This window comes from Ctenopharyngodon idella, chromosome 7 (genome assembly GCF_019924925.1).
Source record: "Ctenopharyngodon idella isolate HZGC_01 chromosome 7, HZGC01, whole genome shotgun sequence".
NCBI lineage: Eukaryota > Metazoa > Chordata > Actinopteri > Cypriniformes > Xenocyprididae > Ctenopharyngodon > Ctenopharyngodon idella.
Genome location: NC_067226.1, coordinates 5272726 through 5297001, shown reverse-complemented (window position 1 = coordinate 5297001; position 24276 = coordinate 5272726). Strand labels below are relative to the sequence as shown.

General features: G+C 36.9%; 1 protein-coding gene across 4 annotated transcripts in view; it reads left to right on the top strand.

The window, feature by feature from the left end:
* dennd2b (DENN domain containing 2B) overlaps positions 1-24276 on the top strand; it is a 61803-nt gene that overhangs the window by 11586 nt on the left and 25941 nt on the right. For 2 of the 4 annotated variants that reach the window (XM_051899022.1, XM_051899021.1), the window contains exons 2-5: positions 10496-10591; positions 14644-15879; positions 19072-19208; positions 23935-24074. In XM_051899022.1, the coding sequence (XP_051754982.1) occupies positions 10518-10591; positions 14644-15879; positions 19072-19208; positions 23935-24074 (1587 nt within the window). In that variant the 5' untranslated portion in view covers positions 10496-10517. The remainder of the gene's footprint in view (positions 1-10495; positions 10592-14643; positions 15880-19071; positions 19209-23934; positions 24075-24276) is intronic. The other 2 variants (XM_051899025.1, XM_051899024.1) reach the window with 1 other exon arrangement.

Below are 24276 nucleotides of genomic sequence, written 5' to 3'. Positions count from 1 at the left end.
TTTCTTGCCTCAATCTAAACACAACGTGCTTGGCTGATAACAGCAGCATTAACGTACCTCATGTAGTATATAAATCTCAGCGAGAGCCCTGATGAGGACCATATGATGGAGCAAGCTAAGAGTCTGGAAGGGGGGTCCTTCTTTCCTCTGGTATTTATGCTGTAATCTAACCCCCATTCTCACACAGTCATGTCTGATTTGGTAATAACAACATAGACTTGGAGTTTACAGGCTACGAGAAAAGAACGGAGAAAGAGTAATCGTCTCTGGTGCAAAATGGTCTCTGGTGAATGCATAACCCTGTTCATTGCCTCTTAGGGGTTTTGAAGTGTAAAAGCAGTTGAGAATGTGCAGTGGTTTGCTCTCTGTTGCTTGTTTTAGAGATGTTAAAAGCTTAGTGGCTGATTAGCAGGGACCGTTATGGCAAATGTAGGGTGAATTAGGGTAATCTGGGACACCTTAGATCTGATCACAGTAAATTGGAGGAGTCAAAAGTGCAAAAAGTCCCAGAAGACCCTATTTCACCCTGTCGACAGGAAAATAGAATTAAAACTCAGGTCTTTTTGGGAGCTTTTCATCTCATGTGCACAATTATTTTGATTGGATGCAAGTCAGCTTCTGCTATTCAGGTCCAATGAGTTGTTTAATTTTCCGATGGAAATAAATAACTTTATGGACAATGATAAGCAAAACGAGTAAAACTTCAACCCCAATTTAATGCGTTCTCTATGGCTAAGACGGTAACTAGAAAATCTACCTTGTCTATGGTGTCATGTTTATTGACATTAAATGAATCCCTCCCTATCAGTTGAAGAATTCCTCCTCTTTCAGAAACTCTGATGTGTTGAATGTGTGCTTTGACGGATGGGGCAAATATTAGCGCATTCCTTTTAAATAGAGTATCGCTCCGTTAGCCAACTGACCTGTCGTCGCTGACAAGACCATGGCCCGATGGTCTCGTCTTGAACCCTGAACATTCCTAACTGTGTCACTCACCCAAGGAAGCTGGTCAGATAGTGTTTGTTTGAACCACTGATAAAGGAGCTTACTTTTTAACCACACTCTGTTCAAGGACAAATCGAACAAAGATGTTCTGTCTTCTGTTGCTAAAATTGCTAGTGGAGCTGTTCGTGACTGTGGAGCTGTTCAGTCATGACGTCAAATTGTAGGCCAACCCAAAAGGCTAGTTCACCATTAGTTCCCTTGGTAATTTCGAATGATGTTTTAAAATAGCTTTTATTGGTTTATGAGTTGAATAAGCTATACTTAGAAACTTTCTCATTGAGTTCTGCAGCATAAAACTTTCGAAGTCAAAAGTAAGTCGAAAGTATACTTGACATTTGACATGAACACTTGGCGTATACTTACAGCCAAACAGCCTTTTAAAGTATACTGCATTTGATAGTATGCGTGTCGTGAACACAGGCGCTTGACACATATGCACAAAAAAAGTTTGATTATTTTGCTCAAAATTTATAATCATGTTTATAGTCATTTGAGGATTTATTTTTTTTTTTTTTTTTACATTTAATCAGAATTATTGCACTTTCATGTTAGCACAAATTATGACAACTTCAACTTATATGCATAGTTACATTTTCCTCATCTAGTTTCCTGATTTATTATATTCAACCTATCATATAAATAAACACACTCTCTACATTATGAAAACAAAAAAGAAGCTTCTCTCAAAAGCTAAACCTGTAAAATTTCTAATATTAACACCAACAATTCTAAATTGTCAATGTTTTTCCTGTTAAAACAACAATAAAAAGGACTTTGTATTGTGACACAGAGTGCCGTGCAAGTGTATCTGTTCAGCAACCACAATCGCAAACAGTTGAGATCCTTGTTTAGATTTGTTACAGTTCATCACAGAGAAGATACATGTTTTCATCAACTTACAGGTTATAAAGTTTGATTATTTATTCCTTATATATTTATATATAAAAAGTCCTATATGTGAAATATATTTCACTTAAATAATTAACAGTTTAACAAAATGAAAGAAAAGCCTAGTCTCGTTAAAGAAAAGCCTAGTTACATGTCTGACGGCAGACGTGTAAAGCAGCCAATCACAGTTTGTTTTGTTCCGCGCCATGTTTAGGGGTATGAAAATGTAATGTTGATGTCCCTACATTAACAGAACATTGTGAAAAACTCTTGGATGTATTTTAATGAGTCTATGCCGCGAACTTTACATACACATTCTTTTAAAAATGCAGTGTTTAGTTGATCCTGATAAGCAATTGTCACAGTTGTAAACACTATGGCGTTCTTCTTCCATTAGAGGGTTTGGCGTCTCGGCATCTTTGTTTGGCTGACAGTTAAAGAACACAAACACATGTCTCCCGGACATCCTGTAGAATTCAACCAATCAGAGGACGGTTTTGAAAATTCTGAAGTGTTTCCAGTTAAGCTGAAACTAACGTGAGCCCAACGCTAGTTTCTGTTTCAGTTTCTCTTTAAATTAATTTGTTTTGGCTTGACATTTATATATCTACTTATCATCTTGTTCTGTTCTGAATATAGTTAAATTGAAAGGATTTGTTGTGGAATGTTTAGTTCCATGTTTGGAACCAAGTGTTTATAATGTTTGTAAACATTTCGCTTTATTTACCAGTATTTTACTTTATTTCTGTATGTAATCATAAAATGCGACTTATAGGTGACTTATCTGTTTTTTTCTCTCAAACGCAATGTAGCATTATTTTTTTTAACCATGCAGCAGATATTTTAAAATATCTTGAAAAATTACTTTAAAATGATTTAAATTACTATTTAAACCGTTTAACTGATAGTATTAATCGGTCCAAATTCTTACCGTCGGTTAACTTTTAACCAGGTAATTATGAGCATCCCTAGTAGTCTTGCTTTTTTTAACATCTGCACTACTGGTTGACCAGTGCAGTACATAAACTCTTGAAAATGCAAAAGTTCTTACAGATTTTAGGCCTTCAGACTCTACTAAAGTCTATGTAAATGTTATTCTATCTATTGAATCTTTGGCAGACATGATAAACCAAGAACTATGATTCCAAGGATTTTATTTTCATCCAAGTCTAAATAAACATAAAGCATTTATTGTCTTTTATACTATATTCAGTATGAATTCTTAAGGTTATGTGGTTTTCTGGCTGTTTTTCAGAGAAATGGGAGCAGCTCTTGCTCTTCCTGTTGTAGATCAATATCTGAGAGAAAGAGATGATTGTTTCTCACTGAAATGGTGCCACTTTGCAGATGAAAGAGTCACATGGTCGCTGAGCATATTAAACATGGAAACTGGAGTAATGAATCATAATGATGAATGCTTAATGATGTCAGTTTTTAGTGAGCAAGCTAAAATAAATATGACCGTTGTTTCCTGTGAAATCAATATGTTGTAAAACTTGTATGCAGGCATTATGAGTTCATGGCTTCGGTAATTACATTTAATGTTTTAGTGATGCATTGTTGGAACAAATCCTGCTTCTTTGCAGTCATCCATGCAGAGCAGACTGATGTGGAACAGCATCTTCAATAAGCAGATTGTCAGTCACACTCAGCAGGTCTTTTTTCCCCCTTCCAATATTTCTTGACATAAGCAGGTTATACTTCTCAGTCAATTTGCAAGTCATAACTCGTTCTATGAAGAAATTACTTTTACTTTTCTGCAATTCTGTATCCAAAACCTTTTAGTATCTTTTAGTAATTTTAAGTACTGAATTTTTGTGTTGTGTTTTTTGGAAGAAGTTTGTAAATGAAGTCAAGCTGAGTCTGCTCTGCAGTCTCAATGATAGTGATGCTTCGATAGTGTGATATATTTCCATGTTCAGCATGCTTTATTTTTACAGCTGTTCACCTTTCAACAGCTCAGTAAAAATATTCAGTCTGGTTAGAAAAAAAGAGGTTCCGGAAAAATTGTGCCTCCCATGTCATAGAAAAGAAAATATTTTCATTTTCAGTCATGTTTGGTCATAATTTTATCTTTTGCTTGCAGCTAGAGTTATTTTTGTAAAAAATAAAGTTTACAGCTCAAAATATTCTATGCTAATCACTGTATAGTAAGTTGTAAGTAACTTCAGGGAAGCTGGTCTTGTTGCACACAAGCTGTGAATCAAATATAACTAACTGAAATAATGACCATCAGACATTTTAACTAACAAGAGAGATTATTTTATTTGTGTGAACCATGTTAAAGGGTTAGTTAGTTAAAAATTTTGTCATTAATAACTCACCCTCATGTCGTTCCAAACCCGTAAGACCTTCTTCGTTCATCTTCTGACTACAAATTAAGATAGACTGCAACACAATTACCACATTCATGGCCCAGAAAGGTAGTAAAGACATTGGTAAAATAGTCCATGTGACTACAGTGGTTCAAACTTAATGTTATGAAGTGACAAGAATACTTTTTGTGCGCAAAAAACAAACAAAAATAATGACTTTATTCAAATAAATAAAAATAATGAAATAAATAAATAAATAAATTATGAGCCGGCGTTCTGACGTAGAACCTGAAAGCGCTGCACTGTGTTTACTACGTGATCAGTGTAGGAGACTGACATGGAAGAAAAGAAATTGTTGAATAAAGTCATTATTTTCGTTTGTTTTTTTTGCGCAAAAAAAGTGTTCTTGTCACTTCATAACATTAAGTTTGAACCACTGTAGACACATGGACTATTTTAACAATGTCTTTACTACCTTTCTGGCCCTTGAAAGTGGTAATTGTGTTGCAGTCTATCGGAGGCCAGAAAGCTCACGGATTTCATCAAAAATATCTTAGTTTGTGTTCCGAAGATGAACGAAGGTCTTATGCCAAGTTTACACAACAGGACTTTAAACGTTGGCAGATTGCTGTGCTGTTCAGACTATGTGACTTGCTGTGGAGTCTTTAAGTCTTTGTGGTGTTTACTCTACGTGACACTACATAAATGATCCGCAACAAGGTTACACACTACACGAGCTGACAACAACTCTGTCACCCAACGACTTTATTTGAAAATGGACATTGGGAAGAAATTAGATTACATTTTGAATTAAATTAAAATTAAAATAACATTATATTAAAAGTTTAAAACATTCTGGCTGACCTCCTAGAGTTATTTTAGAACGTTTCCTTTATTGTCTCCATGACGACGCGTCATGCATGTCACGTGACACCATGGCCAGCCGGCCACACTGTATGACAGATGTATTGCTTTTCTCACCATGTCATCAACTATCTGATATTCCGATTCTTAAATATGTGCAAGTGAGTGTTTTGTCATTTAAAAACCTATGTAATGACCTTGATCTTAATATATAACGTGAATTCATCCATTTGTCCTGAAATACATGTGGCCGGTGAACTGGGAGAACAATAGAGTGAGTGAGCTTTATAGTTACTTACACAATGTGTATCTGATATGAATAAACGTCTGCAAATTATATTTGAATGGATTGTTATTGCTGCTTCCATAGACATCAGTGTATATTTCATTGGCTGTTGCGTAGCGAAATGTGACACCACAGGATATCGAGTCGGCCAACAGCTCCAGATATTTAGCATGCTAGATATTTGTCTGGCATCTGCGAGGTGTTGGTGACGCGTTAGCGAGCGTCTTTGATGCGTCGTTGGGTAGTTCACACATAAAGATTGGCGAGCACCGATCACTTGCTGATTTTCCCCCGATCACAGCCAGACCTGTCGGCGAGCTCGTTAACTTGGAAATCGGGCTTAAATCGGGCTTAAAATCCTGTAGTGTAAACTTGGCATTACGGGTTTGGTATGACATGAGGGCAAGTATTTAATGACAGAATTTTCATTTTTGGGTGAAATAACCCTTCAAAATCTTTGCCACTGCAATCTGTGCTACCATTCAAAAGTTTGGGGTCAGTAAGATTTTTTATAAAAACAGTGATTAATTTTTTCAGGATTTTTTTTAATGAATAGAAAGTTCAAAAGAACAGCATTTATTTTTCGTAACATTATAAATGTCTTTACTGTCACTTTACTGTCCTTGTTGAATAAAATTATTAATTTCTTAAAAAATATTTACTGACCCCAAACTTTTGAATGTCACTGTATGTACAATATTGTTTACTGCCTGGTATTAAAGCAAAAGACATCAAAATATTATCAATAATTCATCAAGGTTGAAAATAAACTACAGAAGTCTGAATATGAGCGGTTAGAGGGCCCTCTAGTTAGATTGAAAATGAAGATGCATGTTCTTTGCAGTCCTCCGAAACAGGAAATGGCTGACAGAAGGAATGCTGTCTCTCCTCTCATCTGTCTCTGTTGGGCTTTTAGTTCTGCTGCTGGTTGGATGACTACTGCATACAACAACTTCCTGTAAACAAGCCCCCAGTGCACCCAGTTACACCCAGCCCCCTCTGTATTTGACTGCTTGTAATATTGACCTCCTTATAAACCATACGCAGCAGGACGAGTGAACGCATGCCAAGACGGGAGGTGTTCCTTCTGCGTGTGGAAGATAATTTTTTCCCACTTTGGTCTCTGATGAGGCCCTCTAATTTGATGGGAGGAAGTGGCAAGTGGTATGCACATGGTGCTGAGGTTGTGAGGGGTGGCTAGTTAAGATGTCTCTTGGTGTGAAGACAGTTTGCAGTGGTTTTGTTGGTGTGAAAAGCTTGTGATTGTGGTGAGGAGAACATCTGAGATCATAGTTATGTTAACAGGAAACTCTGGATTTAATGCAAGTTAAAGTTGACATTAAAAGGAAATTCTTCAGCCATATTTAGGACTTCTTCAGTCATTTAGTCCTTAAACCCAGCGTCTTTCTTACAACATTTAGATCTCCCTCTATCCAATCAACAATGAACCAAGACTCCGTCCTAAATTTATTTCTTTTCGATAATCCATTTTACTCAGGTGTACGTCACAACATGAAAGAAAATATTTGTTGCTACTTCCGTAACATTGCAACTTTAAGTATTTGTAGATTACTAGAGCTGTCATGATTCCTTGAATAAATTTGAGTGCTCAAAAAATAAAAAAAGCATTGATTGCAATTTATCTGTCAATTAACCGGAAAAATACCATAAGTGGTGCATTCCATGGACGAGAACCCATGAACCGCATTATTAGACCATATTCTCTAAGGATGCACAATGTATTAAAACCATTTAAAAACCTAATATAGCATAGTGCTATTTTGAAATCACAAATGCTATGATTTAGTTACCCCGTCTCTGTTTGGGTTTCCAATAACGTGCATTTGGGAACGCATATAGTCTGACACACTTTGTGCTTCATAGAGAAGTGTTGCACTGTTATCATTTACGTGCGTGGAGCGCATCTCAGCATCTCGGTTAACAAACTCCATCTCTGCATATACTGAGTTTGGATTGTTTATAACATTCATCTGGGAACACAACATGTGCCATTTCACCAGATTTGTAACGTAAATCATTTATAAACCGACGCCAACACAGGAGAATACATCAATATTTTTCTATTTTTTCTGTATTTTATTTGTTGTTCATTGCAATTTCAAAATAAAAGTTTAAACCCTTGCTCTGAATTTGCATGTTTTGATGTCCACGTTATTGTTAAAGAAATTGCAGTGGCTCTATCATTTCTATCATAAAGAAGTGACCAAATATAAAAGATTAAGTGGACATTTGAATTAAATGTTGTTTGGCTAGTACTAAACAAGGATTTAATCATGCTGTAAAGCAGGGGTGTCCAAACTCTCCTGGAGGGCCACTGTCCTGCAGAGATTAGCTCCAACTTTCCTTAACACACCTGCCTGGAATTTTCTAGTATGCCTATAAGACCTTGATTAGCTGGTTCAGGTGTGTTTAATTGGGGCAAGCAGGCATTCATTATAATACATAATTTACAAGTTGATTATGTATGTTACATTATATATTTTAACAGTGTTGTTAAAAAAAAAAACATATGATTACTTGCTTTTGATACTTTATTTGAACCAATTATTATTGCCTAATTGTTATTTTATATGTATTTTAAGTCTTTTAAGGCTATTGTTCACTTAGGTCTATTTTTATTAGCACAACAAAAAAATTATCCGATTACTTGATCAATCATCAAAATAATCAACCGATTACTCGATTACCAAAATAATTGTTAGTGACAATCCTAATTACCACAATAGATAATTTGTCCCTCGTTTCCTTAAAAAAACAAAAAAAGACTTACACTTACAATGGAAGTAATTTGAGGCCAATTTTTGGAGGATTAAAAAGCAGTAGTAATTTTATATTACAATTTTTTTTATTACAATTTATAATTTTTATAAAAACATTCATTCTTCTGTTAAAAACTGTGAGCTGTAAAATTGTTTTAGTTGTCATGTTGTCATGGCAAAAAAGTTGTAGAATTGGAAAGAACACAAAAGGTTAGTAATTTCTTTTTTTGCACACTAACATAATATTAACACTTTATATCTTTTGACAAAAAGTTTGAAACTAAGGGATCTGACGTTTAGTGCCTCACTGTAACCCAGATTTTTGCTTTTTTTAAGGGACAGGAGAACAAGTGGAAGTTTTTGTAATAATCAGCAACATTATGCCATTAGTTCTGTCGTTTGAGCTTAATTTGTTTTTAGTCCAGAATATTCCTTAAAGATGTCATGGTGAGGAATTTTTCCCACAGGTATATAAACTTGCGGCAACACTGGCATTACCGATAACACCGGTAACTCACTTTTGCTTTTAAATTTGCAATTGCGTGTGCTCTGTGTATGGGCGCGGCGGTACTAACCGCACATTTTACAGGATAAGATATTTGTCAATGATGCACTGGATCTGTTGCGCACCTAATTCTCCGCCATAGTCTTGTCAGTCATCTCTCCTTACTCTCATCACATGATAAGTGAAATCTGACTCCTGCTGCACTGTGCTGCGGCTCTCAGACACTTTCAGTTTAGAATTGTAGCGTCCGTTGTCCAACTGAACTAAATGAGTTTTATTTCTATAAAAAAAGCAAAACGACAGTGGGGGTGTTGCCACGGTCGCCAAGTAATGTAATCGGCGTACAGCCGAACACTGTGTTACACAGTTAACACCGACTACCTCATTAAGCCAAATAAAGTGAGGAGGATCTGTTTATCCAAAATCATTTAAGGGACTTGCTGTACAAAGCATGGCCTTTTAAATCTGGTTTCTTTTACTCAAAGTTTTTCAAGTGTTGTTATGGCTTCAACTGGCAAAATGAAAAACTGCCCCCTTCCTTCTCTCAACAACCAACCTGAGTCCCCGTGTGCTGAAAGCTCCCAAAACCACAACCCCAGACCCAGCTTATAAAACTAATATCTGTCATTAAACAGGGTTTGTTTTAGTCCTAAGGTGCAAATGTTCATGGGAAAAAGCAATCACTATTTAATGAGCCAAGAGACTAGCTCAGCTTTGTTAATCTTGGCTACTCTATTCAAACAGACGTTAATACAAACACACTCCAATCATTGCTTCATAGACTTAAGGCATTTGGCATGGCTCTCTGATTCTACAAACAGATTTTTTAGAACCTCTCTTATACTAACAGGCCATGTAAACCTGCTCTGTAATTACCTTTGGGTCTTAGTGCTGCCGTTCTTTAGACTGCATATTCTGGGGTTGTAGAAATCAGTTCACAATTTAATGTTGCTATTATTAGTGGTGCTTGGCAAGAATCACTATTATTATTGCTCAAACCTGGGGGTCGGAAAGAAAACCCTTAAAAAACCTAAAACCAATATTGGCTTTTACTTTTCTAGGGGATCTAGTTCAGGATTTTCACCTGACAGTTAATAAAATAGACCAGAAAATCCTAAATGTTAAAGTACAGTTTTTTTGGGCCAGTAAGCAACCACCCATAATACCCTAGTAACTGCAAAGCAACGTGCTAAAAATCAATTAGATCACCTCAGCAACAATATAGCAATGCCCCATCAACCACCCTGAGATCATGGCAGTAACATTTTCATGGGTAAATGCAGAATCTTTTTTTATTTTTTTTTATGAATGTAGACATCTGCTTTTAAGCTGGCATGTATTTCTTTCCTTGAATGATATGTGGTATGATATGTTATACCTCAGTATCTTAAACAGGATTTATTACCTTCATCTAAAAACACAAACCCACTCTTCCCTTGAAACATGCTGGGGCTGTCTGGGTTTTTTGTGAGGGTCAGGGATTTGTTTACATGACAGGGATATTATTGCTTTACTTTTGTAGAGATCAAGGTCCATATTTGTTGTGTTTTTTTTACTCATATTTGCCAGACAGGGTTAATCCATGGGTTAATCTTTGAATTTGGGAAAAGTATTTCAAATGTGCCATGAAAGAATAGTTTCCCACTATTTATAGCTTATTCTCTCCACATTGTTCATTGAATATGTTTCCAGATCAAGCTGAAATAGTCTTTGTCATCTGCATATAATACATCTTGTCATCGTCAAGATAATGGTTGTAGTACAGTAGTATTCAGTATTTGTATAATCATAGTACATTTACTTTAAAGGTCATTATACAGCTTTCTTACCTTAGTAACTTTTTTTTAATCAGGTGAGGGGGTTGTCAGAGGGAGATGACTGCCAACAAGAGCTCCAAAACTGCACCGAGAGCAGGAGCGGCTAAAGATCCACAGGAAAACTCAGACAGGTGAGAATCACGATGATGAGTCAGCAGTCTTTGTCCATTGTTTGTGCTTTTTCACTTATTTACAGAAAGCTATTGTGAGCATTGTGGTAAAACTGCAACACAAAATGAAGTTGAAGTACTTCCTAAAGGCCCGTTCACACCTAGGATGAAAACTAATACTAGTTTAACTATAAAGTTTTAAGAATTGCTCTAATGAGAATAGCAAAGGCCACACCATATCGTTGGAATCACTTTCAGAATGATTTTTTCTCCAGCTGATAAACAATACAAACATTGACAGCCAATCAGAATCCACCCGAATTTAAAGAGCTCGACCATTTGAAGCACAGACTGCATAACTGCAGTGTGCTCTTATATTGGACAAAATGCTATCATCCATTGTGGTGTGGACACTAATATAGTTATCGTTCTTGGTGAGAACAGGGCTTAATACTAGTTTTATTTAAACAAATTTTCACTTTTTGGTCTTGAACATTTTCTTAGCTCTGTTCTGAGGAAAATCAGGTTTTAATTAACACTTAGAGGATTTTCAATGTATCGAAAACAAATCTGGACCATTGTTTTTGCTGCAATTCACATTCACTCTATATTAAGATTTTATTTTGTATATGCATAGATGTGATAGATTTGACAGCCTTATATATTGTTTGGTTTTATATTTAGAAAAATGGTAAATCATCTAAATATTCATAGGCAACGATTGCTTAAGATAACCAAAACTTTTATCCATAATTGAGTTGCTGAAATAGACACATGAGTCCATCAATGCTTCATAGGCCAAACTGTTGTATACAAAGCTAAAGTAAACATCCTTGTTATGAGTAAAAGCCAGGAAGTTGATTAGAAAAGAGGCTTTGTTGTATTTGCGGCCTTTGCTTAACTATGGAGCTTTGCAGTTGCTATCAGAACAAGTGAAGAACCAACAGTCTTTGAAGAGTGAGAGGAGTTACTTTCATAATTACCTCTGAACACTCTCTGATGTCAGAGATATTTACCAAAGGAAATTGTGAATTATGCGAAGAAGTGTGGGTGGAAAATGATGGCATAGTTTCTGCTAGCCTCTCTTCCCAGATATTACGGCTTCAGCTATAAATCTCAAGCAAAGGAGAATGCTGAAGAAGCAAATTTATGTCAGATGAGGGTGGCGGTAGGTAGGCCTTGCACTGAGAATATGCCCTTTTTATAGCAAAGATAATAGCTGAAAAAATAACTCAATCACAGATGAAATATCCTCATTTTTGTGGGGGAGAACCCACTGGATCTGGCTTGACATATTTCTTTTGATGTGTGTTCCTGGAACCTCATAGTTTCACCATCCTGGCACAGCTCTCCAACAGGAAATGGCCTGTGGTTGACATTGCCCTCAAGAGCCAGGAAGAGCCAAACCAGCTCTGGCATCCCACTCAGTCCATGTGTGGCCAGACCAGCTGGCTTCCCCAGAGCTGGCCTTGTTTTTTTTCTGGCCCTGTCCGGCCTCTCTGAGAACCTCGTCAGACCACAAGCACAAACTCATGGCGGACTCAATGAAAGAATTCTCAAACTGATGCTTTCCTTTGAGCAAAGGCTTTTACATGAGCCTATGTTTCACTTATGTTTTGTTGGAGTCTTGGTCCAGGCAGTCATGAAGGTATTTTTAGATATGCAGTGTTATTCTATAAAAAACATCTGAACAAAGATTCTAAAAGTTATTTGTGCTATAAATACCAGCCTTGATGCAAAGATTGTCCTCCTAAACAATATCCTCCATCTCCTTTTAACAGATTTGGCATCTGTCCATCCTTTGATTATCCAGGATTAGAATGTTTTTCTTAAGCCGGGGATCTATTGTAAAGGCTGAATCTAAAGCTTTAGGCAGTCATGGCCTAATGGTTAGAGAGTCAGACTGGTAACCTGAAGGTTCGATTCTCAGTACCGGCAGGAAATGACTGAGGTGTCCTTGAGCAAGGCACCTAACCCCCAATCGCTCCCCGGCGCCACAGCAGAAATGACTGCCCACTGCTCTGGGTGTGTGTGTCCACAGTTTACTGTGTGTGTGTGTGTGTGTGTGTGTGTGTGTGTTCACTACTCATGTGTGTGCACTAACTTGGATGGGTTAAATGCAGAGGACAAATTCCGAGTATGGGTTACCATACTTGGCCTTTACATGTCACTTTCACTTTTTTTAGAACACATTATTAGTCATACTCAAATATGACAATTTCTTGTCACCATTTAATGCAAAGACCTTTATCTTCAGAGGACGTACAATACCCGTTTCTTTAATTCCCTTCTGAATCAGTTCTTTTGTGTACATGATTTTGATTTTAGTTAAAAAATATACAAGTTCATTATGTAAATAAATCTGCCAGTAATGATTGAAGATTTAATATAGCGGTAACACTTTACAATAAGGTTCATTAGTTAACTACATTAGTTAACATTAACTAATAATGAACTGCACTTCTACAGCATTTATTAATCTTTGTTAATGTTAATTTCAACATTTACTAATACATTATTAAAATCTTAACATTAGTTAATGCACTGTGAACTAACATGAACAAACAATAAACAACTGTATTTTCATTAACTAATGTTAACGAAGATTAGTAAATATAGTAACAACTGTATTGCTCATGGTTAGTTCATGTTAGTTAATACATCAACTAATGTTTAACTAATGAACCTTATTGTAAAGTGTTACCAATACAGCTGAAGATACCATAATATAATTGAAAACAGATGTGCTGCTTAATATTTTTTTGAAAGCTATGATAAAAGAACAGCATTAATGTGAAATGATCTTTTTTCTGTAACGTGTTAAGTGCTTTACTGTCGCTTTAGAACAATTTAATGCATCCTTGCTGAATAAACGTTAATTTCTTTAAAAAAAATCTTACTGACCTTGAACTTTTGAACAGTAGTGTGTACGTTTTTATATTTATGTTAAATACTTGTTTATCCTATTTGGCTTTCTCTACTTTAGATGGTAATGTAGAATAAAGTGGTTAATTTTTTGATAAAGTAAAATTTTATACAGTTAATGCCTATGTTGGGTGAACCTTTTGATCATTTAAAACAAAACTGTGTTTGGTATGTAAAATTTATTTGATTTGTGAAAGTTGGGAACAACAGGTTTCTGTGCAACAAGTTTATACAGATGTGATGTGTCTGCTTGTAATATTTGGTGGTGATGTATTTTGTGAATGTGGGGGACTGACTGTACACTCATTTCCGTGCAACACCAGCAAGGCTGCAGGTGGCATGGCGTTTCTTGGCATTTCTTTTTCTTGGGAAGGGCGTTATGGTGAGGTTTTTGGTTTATCTGTCCCAACCTGCACCCTGGATCATACTCTTGGCTTTCTCCCAGCTTCCACTTGTTATTCTAACCACTGCTGTGACATCAGATCTGCCTGCCTCAATTTCACTGAGGTGTGGGCCAAGTCAAATTCTAGTTCCTGGAAGCTTATGAGCGGCATTAGATTTTGAGGTGGATGAGAAAGTGTTTGTGTGTCTGAGGAGACTGAAATGAGGTCAGCAGGGTCTTTAATCTCATTGCTCAGCAGTGAGCAGCGTCTGTTTGCTGAGTGAACAATAGGCCTGAGAATGATGAGGAAGCTGAGGTTGACATGTAGGCAAAGAGAAACAGTTACTACAGAGGACATACAGCTAAGAAAAAATGCTGAGGGTTAGTGAGGGTGAGTTCATTTATATCCCTCAAGTTTCAATGTTTTTTTGTTTGGGAGGTCAATATAAATGTTCTTCAAAATGATTGTGTGGAATGATTTGTTATTCTGTTTGCATTGGATTGCCAAATTTATGTCAGATTGTTGTTGTTCTTTCCAATATTAGACATAACTGACATTTCCTTTTATCTGAAATCGGTTTCAAAGTTCTCCTTTTGCATTACTATGCAGTATTATGTTACTTGTTCTGATTATAACACATTTTGTAGTAACTTTTTTTGTGTTCTTATTCATAGTAACTGTCTGTGAGGATATAACACTCTTCTGTGCCAAGCATGCTTTATTGGAGGGTTTCTTACTCTTTCTGCTGATTTACTCTTGTTTCAGGTGTCAATCTGTGTCCACACCTCCAATTCTTACTACTGGAAAAGAGCCAGGTTCTCATCTCACTGGCAGTGAGGACGGCAGTCAGTCGGGAAGGTACGCTAAAGCTGACGCTAAACTCTGGACCCAAAAGAACTGGAGCTGTAAGACTGCCAGCTTGAGAAGTGGTGCCTCTCTCTCCACTGACTTTGAATGTCAAAGCAGGTTCACCAAATCTAGGAGCATTAGCTGTCTGGACAAGACGCTCACCATCCATAAGCCACCAAGCAGCGATAACCAGGATCAGAAGGAGAACCAGCCACAACCGATCCCCCCGGTGGGGGATGGACTGAATACTGGACCCCTCAGCTGGAGTACTCTTTCAGTAGGACCTACCACCAAGCTTGGGCACAAGCGCACACTCTCACTTAGTTGTACGGGGACCTGTGCCTCATCTGTTGCCATACGCAAAAAGATCTCGGAATGGGAGGGTCGGAAGGCGGCTCTGCCTAGGATGAGCCTTTGCCTGGAGAAGAGGCCTGGAGGTGGGAGCGAGGGTTGCCCAAGTCTGCTATCCTCACCCTGCAGCGAGAAGACCTTTGACTTTAAGGGTGTGAGGAGGATGAGCACGGCATTTTCCGAGTGCTCCTACCCTGAGACTGAGGAAGATGAGCATGTATCAGATCGAGAAGCTCCTGTAAGGTTCCAGAAAAGGCCTTCAAAGACAGAGTCCTCAGGGATTTTCCTCCGCACGCTGGCACGCAAGGAGACTTCAGCCGTGCTCAGCCGCATTCAAAAAATTGAACAGGCATTAAAGGAAAGTCCCTCTTCATCTCCACCACAGTATCTTAGCAATTGCTACGCCCTTGACAAGTCCAGACAGAAGTCTTTCACTTTCAGTGGGACCGAGGACTTGGACAGCACTTGTGGCAGCAAGCGGAGCAGCATCTGCTCTGTGGCCACCGAACCTGAAGCTGACAGACTCTCTAAGCTCAAGCAGAGGTTCAGCATCAGCTCTACCAGGTCAGAGAGCCCAGAACTCCCAACGGTACAGGACTCTTCAGGAATTACAGTGAACCCTTTGCCCAAACCCAAACGAACATTTGAGTATGATGCCAACCGAAACCACAAAGGTTTGTTGCCTGGTAATGGTCTACCTCCAACCACTGAATCTCCGCCTCCACTTCCTTCCACACCAGCACCTGCTATAATGAGAAATTCCAAGATAGATGAAAGCTTGCCAAAGAAGACTCAAGATAGGTGAGAATCATGATTCTCTTCTACATTGTATGAATGGCATGCCTGTCAGTATAGTAGTATGTAGTTATTTCGAAGATTAATTTAACGAAAGAATTATGTAATAGATATACAATGCAAGTTGGGGATAAGTGTTTTGCTCAAGGGCACAATGGTGATGGCTCATGGCTTGCTCCTCACAAGGATCAAACTGACAACTGTCGGGATACTAGCTGTGATGCTTAATAGGTTTCTTCAACCAAGAAAAAATTTAGGAGAATATTTAAGTTGATCTTTTCCGTACATTGCAAGCATACAGTCACCATAGTCTATCAATCTTCAAAAGGACACAAAAAAATTAAAGTAATTAAAGTGGTGTGTGCTATATTCCATATGACTTGTGTGCTATATTCCAAGTCTTCAACCATATATTTCGGTTTGTTGTGCATTGTTTTTCCACAAAAACCCGCAGCTGTCACATCTCATTTGCATTTGTGCATTTCAGGGATGCTGCCTGAAGATTTTATATTTGCATTCATTCATTTAAAGACCCCCTGTGGTCAAAATCAAGTTGTATATGTTGTTTATATGTCTATCTTTGTGGTGTTTTTAATATGCTTTAAGACAAACCATGTGCAAATTCATCAGTCAACACCATTGATGAGTATTTTCTCCTTAAAACTGCAGTGAACCAAAGACAGTTCTAAAAAACACGGTTTGAAATTGATTGATTGACTGATTGATTGACAACGTGTGAGGCGGGCTTTAGCCTGTCATTAATAATGCTGCGAAGCAGGGGGGGTCTCGAGAAGCCAGGTTATTCCGATATATTTTTCTGTTGATATGAAAAATCGGGTACATTTAGCAATATAGTGGGTAAATTATATATATGATGTATTTTACGATGTTATGATGAACTATATGCCTCTCTTCGCTGACTTACAAAGCGTTTCTAAGGACACTGTTTTTCGAAGGCAGCTGTCTAACTCTGAGATGGCGAACAAGAATGTGGTTGTTTGTGTGACATAACACCAGCAACACATTATTAGCTGTTTGATAACGTTGTCAAGCAAAAGGCTAATCATATCAATTACCGTTATGTGTCAGAGTTAGAGAGCAATACATGAAATACATTACCATTCTGATACATCGACTTGTAAACGAACCTGTATAATTCATTCTTCCTCTTCTTCTTCTGAATCAGTTTCTGGTTCAAACATATATGGCTGAATTAAACCAGTATTTCCACTTGCCATCATGTAACATTTACTACAGTTGACCAAGTGGTCAGGTATTCTGAGCTTGTGCGATTGAGTAAAGGCGGAGACTAATTGGCATATTCATGGATCCACATATATGAAATGAAGCAAGGTTGTAGAGTTACATTTAAGCTATTTTAAGGCATGAAGAAATTATTTTAACAGAAAAAAAAAGTTTAAATATGTCATTTTGGTGATCAAAGATGAGTTTTAAGGGATTCTTGACTGCATGGGAACGTCAACAGATTACTTATTCAAAAGTATTACACCATTTTTGACAAACAGCATTGGCTCTTGTGCAGTATGAATGTGAATGAGATATTAGAGCTATTGTGCAGGGGAAGATTTTCTGTCAATATCGACTAAAGTAATTACTGGTTTTGAAAGACTTGAGTAAATAATGACAGAATTTTCATTTTTAGGTGAACTATTATTTTAAACACCACAGCTCATTTCTTCATTCAATGGTTTAACTTTTTTGTTGTCTACATTTCTCAAATTGTTGTAGTACTTGTCATAGTACTGTTGTTTTATTAAGATTTTTCATATTTAAAAGTGTCAGACCCACTAATATCTAGATTTAAACCTCCAATAAGTCCAAACTAAAGACTAGACAGACAGATTTGTTTTGGAGATAGAAAAAACATGTCAGAAAATGACTGAGAAGCACTGAATTTGTGTACTTCCACTTAGTCGGTTCCCCCACGAACAAGAGATCATTTATTTTTCTTGGATAATGAAGTGTATAAAACTTGTCCCAAGAATGTTGAAAAGGATAAGGACCACAGGCCAAGCATTTGTTTTGTTGATATAGCTCTGGACTTTGAATTATTGGCTTTTGTTTCTGACTTCATAGTCTCTCACAGCGAATTGGCCTCTACAGTTTCACAGATTCTTATGTTTCAAATCAAGAAGGCAAAATGAAAGTTCCTGTCAGGCATTTGATGGCAAACAGAGATCAACATGGAGATGCTGGTTTTCTCAGGGCTCCATAATTTTACCATATTAGGTGAATTTGTTGCTATGTCAAATGTTACACAATTGTTCTGTGTATGGCACACAGCATCTTTTTCCCTTCTTTTTTCTTCACCTTGAGATTCAAACGGATACTGCTGAAATAGGCAATGCTTATTAATGTTTAATTCTCCAAATTTAGTTCAGAAGTCCAAAAATAGCATGACTTGAATAGAATAATTTCAACAGTTCCATAAAACACTTCTGAGTTCATTTTTAGAAAACCCACCAGTGAAATAAAGAAAAAGAAAAATGTTTTTGGAGGTTCAAAGACCTCAGAGACATTGCTTCATCTCTTCTTGTTAAGTTGATATAACACTGCTTCATGGTGCTGGTTTTTTGACTTTTTTGAAGGCTCTCATGTTGTTTATAGCTCATATTCCTCATGGCCTTGTGATTGATCTTTGGCACATGGATTGTTTAGCCCAGTTACTGGGTATGGAGAGCTGCCAGGTTCTCGTGATGAAGAACCTCATGTGCTGGAGCATTTCTACTGCTCTGCACTTGAGCCCATGTTTGTCATTCCTGTGGCTGGTCTAGAGTCTATAGGCAAGCAATTAGATTGTGTCATGTCAAAGTGCTAATTTGGGGTTCCAACTTTTGGTTAGCTTTCTAACCATGTTATTGTGTGTATATTTTCATGCAAATGCATTTTGGCTCCTTTTACATAAAAAAGAAATTACCGTCAGATCAGAGGCGAGAACTATATAAGTGTTATTCATTCAAGCACGTTGTTTAATCCTCTCTTGTTGCTTATCATCTTAATTGGTGTCTTCCAGAAGCACTGTTGAGTGATTGGACACATTTAAGATCCTCATAAGTGAGAACACTTTCGTCTTCTCAGGTGGTCTTGCCTGATTGTGATCGTCCAAATGAAAGATGTTTGCTTAACTAAGAGTCATGTCCAAAGCTGTGATTTTTCTTTATCTCTGTTTGTTTCTAGAGAATCGTGTGAGTCAGAAGATGCTGTCAGCCTGCCTTCGTCATATCCCTCCTCACCCACAGAGAATGGCACAGAGAACCACAGTCGGCCCAGTTCCAAGAGCACGCTTGAGGAGAATGCCTATGAGGACATAGTGGGTAAGAACAGCCAACAGTTGGTGATAGATCCTTCCTGCTCCCTTTTTGATTGTTTGCTAAAGTAGTAACTGATAAATATGAAAATGACTTGGGAAAGCCTTTTATTAGTTAGAGATATTTAATTTTATAATGGTATACAAGTATTTCTTTTATATTCATAATTTTATTTTTAATTAAAATAATTGATATATTGACAAATTGTATATAAACGTGTGTGTGTATATATATATATATATATATATATATATATATATTCTGTTATTATTTTATAAAATGTAATATATTTTTATTTTTTATTATATAACATTTATTTATATTTTTTATAACATCAGTTTTATAGGTTATTATTAAAAATATTATCTTTCTTTTATATATACAATTTTATATTTTAAATAATAGCTTATTTATATATATATATATATATATATATATTATATTTTATATATTTCAAACAATTTATATAATAATTATAACAATAAAATAACTAAATATTATTAATTTTGTATATCATAAATTATAATTTTTCCTTTCATATTTATCATTTTTTAAATTCAAAAATTATATCTTTATTATATATTTGAACTTTTATATTATTTTTTTTTAATTACAGTCAAACCAAAATTTATTCAGACACCTTGAACATTTCATTCATTAATACAGTTTATTCACTATAGTTTAAAAAAATGGTAATAAAACATGACAAGATCTCAGAGTTAAACTGTCAAAGTGTCTGAATAATTTTTAGTTCCAAGTTTTTATCAATTTTACTTGTAGTCCACTGTATGAAGAATTTTTGGGTATAATATGTCACTGTTTATTTTATTTTGCTATCCTCACTTACATAAATGAACTATAGTGTCCTGCACCCACTAGTAAAAATATAAAAAATATCAAGAAAGTCTGAATAATTTTTTGTTTGACTGTATATTACCTTTTTAATATATAACAATAATATATTTTATACCGTTTTATTGTTTGCTGATTGTGTACTCTTCATACAAGCACTGGTTAAATTCCCTTTTTTGTCTACTGAAGGTGATGAAGTACTGGCATGTGGCGCTGGCTGATTTTTATGTGCTAAATTCCTTCCTGGCAGGAAATAGTCTGTATGCACTAATGCTCAGACCCTGAGGGGCTTGACATTGTTACAGTGTTCATGGGTCTTGCCCTGTGGCCAGACAGTAAATCTTGCTATTGCTGATGAGGCTAGGGCATCAGGTGCGCTGTAAAGGAGTCTGGTTGAAAAAGTGCCCAGTTGGCAAACGAATTGAAGGAGTTTGTGGTTTGGTAGGCTTGACGTTTAAATGTCATATTGTCAGTTCTACAGCCAAAAAAACAGCCTTTGCTTCATGTTGTTCTAGAAATGATGATGGCACTGGGTCCAGGCGGTGCATGAGTCTCTAGCGGTTGAGAAGTGTGTGACTCTCAGCTTTTTCTCCCTGACAACGGTTCCATTGTTCTAGCGAACACCTCGGGTGTGGGATCAAGCATTGTGGTTGCACATTTTTACGAATGCTGATTAGTTCCAGAGAAATATATGGCCTCTATGTGGCTCTATGCTCTAACCACTGAGCTGGGGATTGGTGTAACAGAGTCTGACAGAGGCATCTAAGGGTGGTCTCCAGAAGCGCTAGGCTGTGGTTAGCACATCAGATAGTCTGTTTTCACAGGCTGTCACCAAATAACCCAAGGTTTCAGCCCTGTTTTCTACTGAAATATCACCAAGTTAAAAACGTAAACATTATTTATGATATACATATGTTAGCCTGCAACATTCTCTTAGGTTAAACCTTTGGGGATCACTTTGCATTTTGGCACAGTGCCTGTTTGGTCTGGTGGCAGTTATGTCATATCCCCCATATGCAATGCACATTAATATAGCAATAATGGATTGGCCAAATATCTCCAGATGTCCGGGTCATATTTACAATGAGATAAATTGCTTCATGTCACAATGATATACAGTCTCCAACAAAGGCTAATTCATCCTAATTCATCTTCCTTCATTCCTTAAAGGGATAGTTCACCCAAAAATGAAAATTCTGTCATCATTTACTCACCCTTATGTTGTTCCACACCTGTATGAGTTTCTTTCTTCTATTGAACGAAAAAGAAGATATTTTGAAGAATGTTGGTAACCAGACAGTTGACGTAGCCATTTTTTTCCTACTATGGAAGTCAATGGCTACCGTCAACTGTCTGGTTACCAACATTCTTCAAAATATCTTCTTTTTAGTCCAACACAAGAAAGAACAAGAGATCAAGTCTCTTTAGAAAATTTGGACTAGACCACTCAATTCATATGGATTAGTTTTACACTCTCTTTATGAACTTTTTGAAGCGTCAAAGTGGTAGTCGTAAATATGTACTCCGTGTTTTCCTCTCTAACAAAATAAACACAATAAAAATGACAGTGGTGAGAAAACAGCAGTTAAGGAAGCATCTGATCATCGCATATGTTTGCACAAGCTCTGCAATACAGCTCTTCAGTTAAGTTGAATTATTTACCACTTTAAACAATATATTGCTTTACAGCAAGCAGCTTTACAGTATTAAAAATGAAAAAATTGTCAGTGTCGCTTTCAATTACAGTAGTCAACATTTGAATTGGATCAAAACCTTTCATCAAAGTTGTCCTTAAACCTTCTTCTTAGGACAACTTAGTTCTTAGGACAACTTTTTTGATCCACTTCAAATGTTGACTATTATAGAATTCATTCATTTCTGTTTTTTTCTTTCATACAAAAAGCGTCTTCTGCTTGTTTACACGTCACAAAGCCATTTCATGTGAAGGCCGTTCCTCATTTCACATGACTGCATGGTGCTCTTGGGAAGACCGCAAAATGGTCATAAAATGGTTGCGTCTGCTGTGTTGCTTTTATTGGTACTCTGATACTGACATTGTGTACTGCTCAGTCACTCATCAAGCACTCAACGTCCTTTCCTTTGAAAATCCTATTGTGTAAACAGAAGCACAGTATGTTTTGGTTAGGGGTGCCCACTCTCTCTCCTTTTGTCTGCGTGTTTTGTGGAGCTCCTGTAAGTAGAGAAGTTGATTAGTACCCTCCTGTATGTGAGTGGTCAGGGAGGCATATCATTTCTCCAGCATGCTGTCATTACATTGCTTCGTTTGGGAGTCTCACAGAGCACTTGGAGTCTGAGCAATTGCTGGCCTGTCATTGTGCCTCTCAGCCTTAATGGCACTAGGGCAAATCTCAGCAGTACATCTCATGAGGTCAGGCTGTAGTTTGTTGTATGTATGGCAGTTATTTGCCTTCTCTCAAGCTATTCACAAGAAGTTATGCTTTGATTATTATGGTCAAGTTCACTTAGTGGCACTTTTGACATGTAATTTTTTTCTTGCGAAAGTGTTAATATGTATGGCATATTACAAAATGGTTGCAGAAGGGGTAATGTTTTCTTTGACAAGATGCTACATGAACTGAACAGATCTGATTGCTTTCTTTTGTAGGGCATCTGGAGCTGTATTACATATCTTAGCCTTAAGTTATACTCTGCCAAGATCCAGGTTTCTAACTGAAATCAGCATGATTACTATACAGATAAGATATTCTAGGTTAGCATATTACTGTAAAATGGCCTGTTGTGTATCTTGTGGAGGGAAACAGGGCAGAAAGATGTGTGATATGCCAGTCTGTTACAATAAGAAAACAACAGAAAAAAGTACTTTTTTTGTGTGGGATGTGCACAACTGCTATTACATCATATTGAAACTGACAGCATTCAGACCTTTGGTTTCATTACACTGTCTTGACAGCCAGGAATTGGTGACATGGAAAGAATAATTCTAATTAGAGGATTTCATTATATTCATTATATAACTGTGTTGCTTATATAACATCTGGTTAACTAACCAATTCGTACTAATAAATTAATACCTTTATTCAGCAATGATGCATTAAATTAATCAAAAGTGAGAGTACAGACATGAACAATATTACAAAAGATTTCAATTTCAAATGATATTCTGTCTATTCATCAAAGAATCTTGAAATATATCACAGTTTCCACCAAAATATTGATAGTGTATGTATATGTGATGGTAGTGTGCTCCACATTAGAGTGGAAACCTCTTACGGCCCGTATTCAGGTCACCCCGTCCTCGCTTCTCGCAGCCCATCAGTCTGCCAAAGTTTCTTAAAGGGGAAAGCACAACTTTATTTATATCCTTAGGTGAGCGAGTGATCCACCCTTTTACGTGAGAAAACATGTTAGCAAAAAGAAAAATCATCCTCAACACGTTTTGTCGAAGAAGCTGGATTCAAATTATTTCTAATATTATTTGTTATTATGGAGTCCTGTGCAGAGTCAGACTAGGGTTCTGCACTGTCTGCATTCTCTTATCTTGACTCATCACTGGCCCTTATTTCAGGAGACAGAGTGCTGTCCAAAGGCTTATGTCCAACAGAAACTTTTTTTGAGACGATGCACTTGAGTTTCAAGCACGCCAGCAGTAAACTTCCATGAATAATCCTTTCCCAGCACTCAATAGCTGCCCCGTTGGGTGCCTCCGGCTCCTTCTTTTCATTATCATCTTCCACTGCCTTCCATACCTTCTGCCCACCCTTTCCCTATCACTTTGCCTCTCTCCCACTCACTCCTTAAGAAGACATGTTACCTCGCTACCTTTTAAGTCAGCTCCTGGGCAGCTGGTGTTTGGTTTTAGTCTGAGTTGTGCTCTCTCTCTCTCCTCTTCTACAAACAGAGAAAGAGAATCCATATGAGGATGTAGATCCAGTGAGGAGATGTCTGGCCAGAAATTCCCGCCTGTTACCCGAGAGGTCTCGGGACTCACTCAACAGGATGTGGACCTCCCAGGACAGGAAGTCCATAACATCTCCCCAGGTAGTTTCCTTGGCTGTGTAAAATAACGGCTGTGTTAATATGATTTTTATATAAAATCAATGCTCTGTATTAATGCATTAATTCCTCATATTGTTAGTAACTTTAGTATAGTACTTTGCAATATATTGTAGTGTATTTTTATGCACTTTTTAAGAGCACAAATATTGAATTTATATGTCTGCACCTTTTATTTATGCTAAAA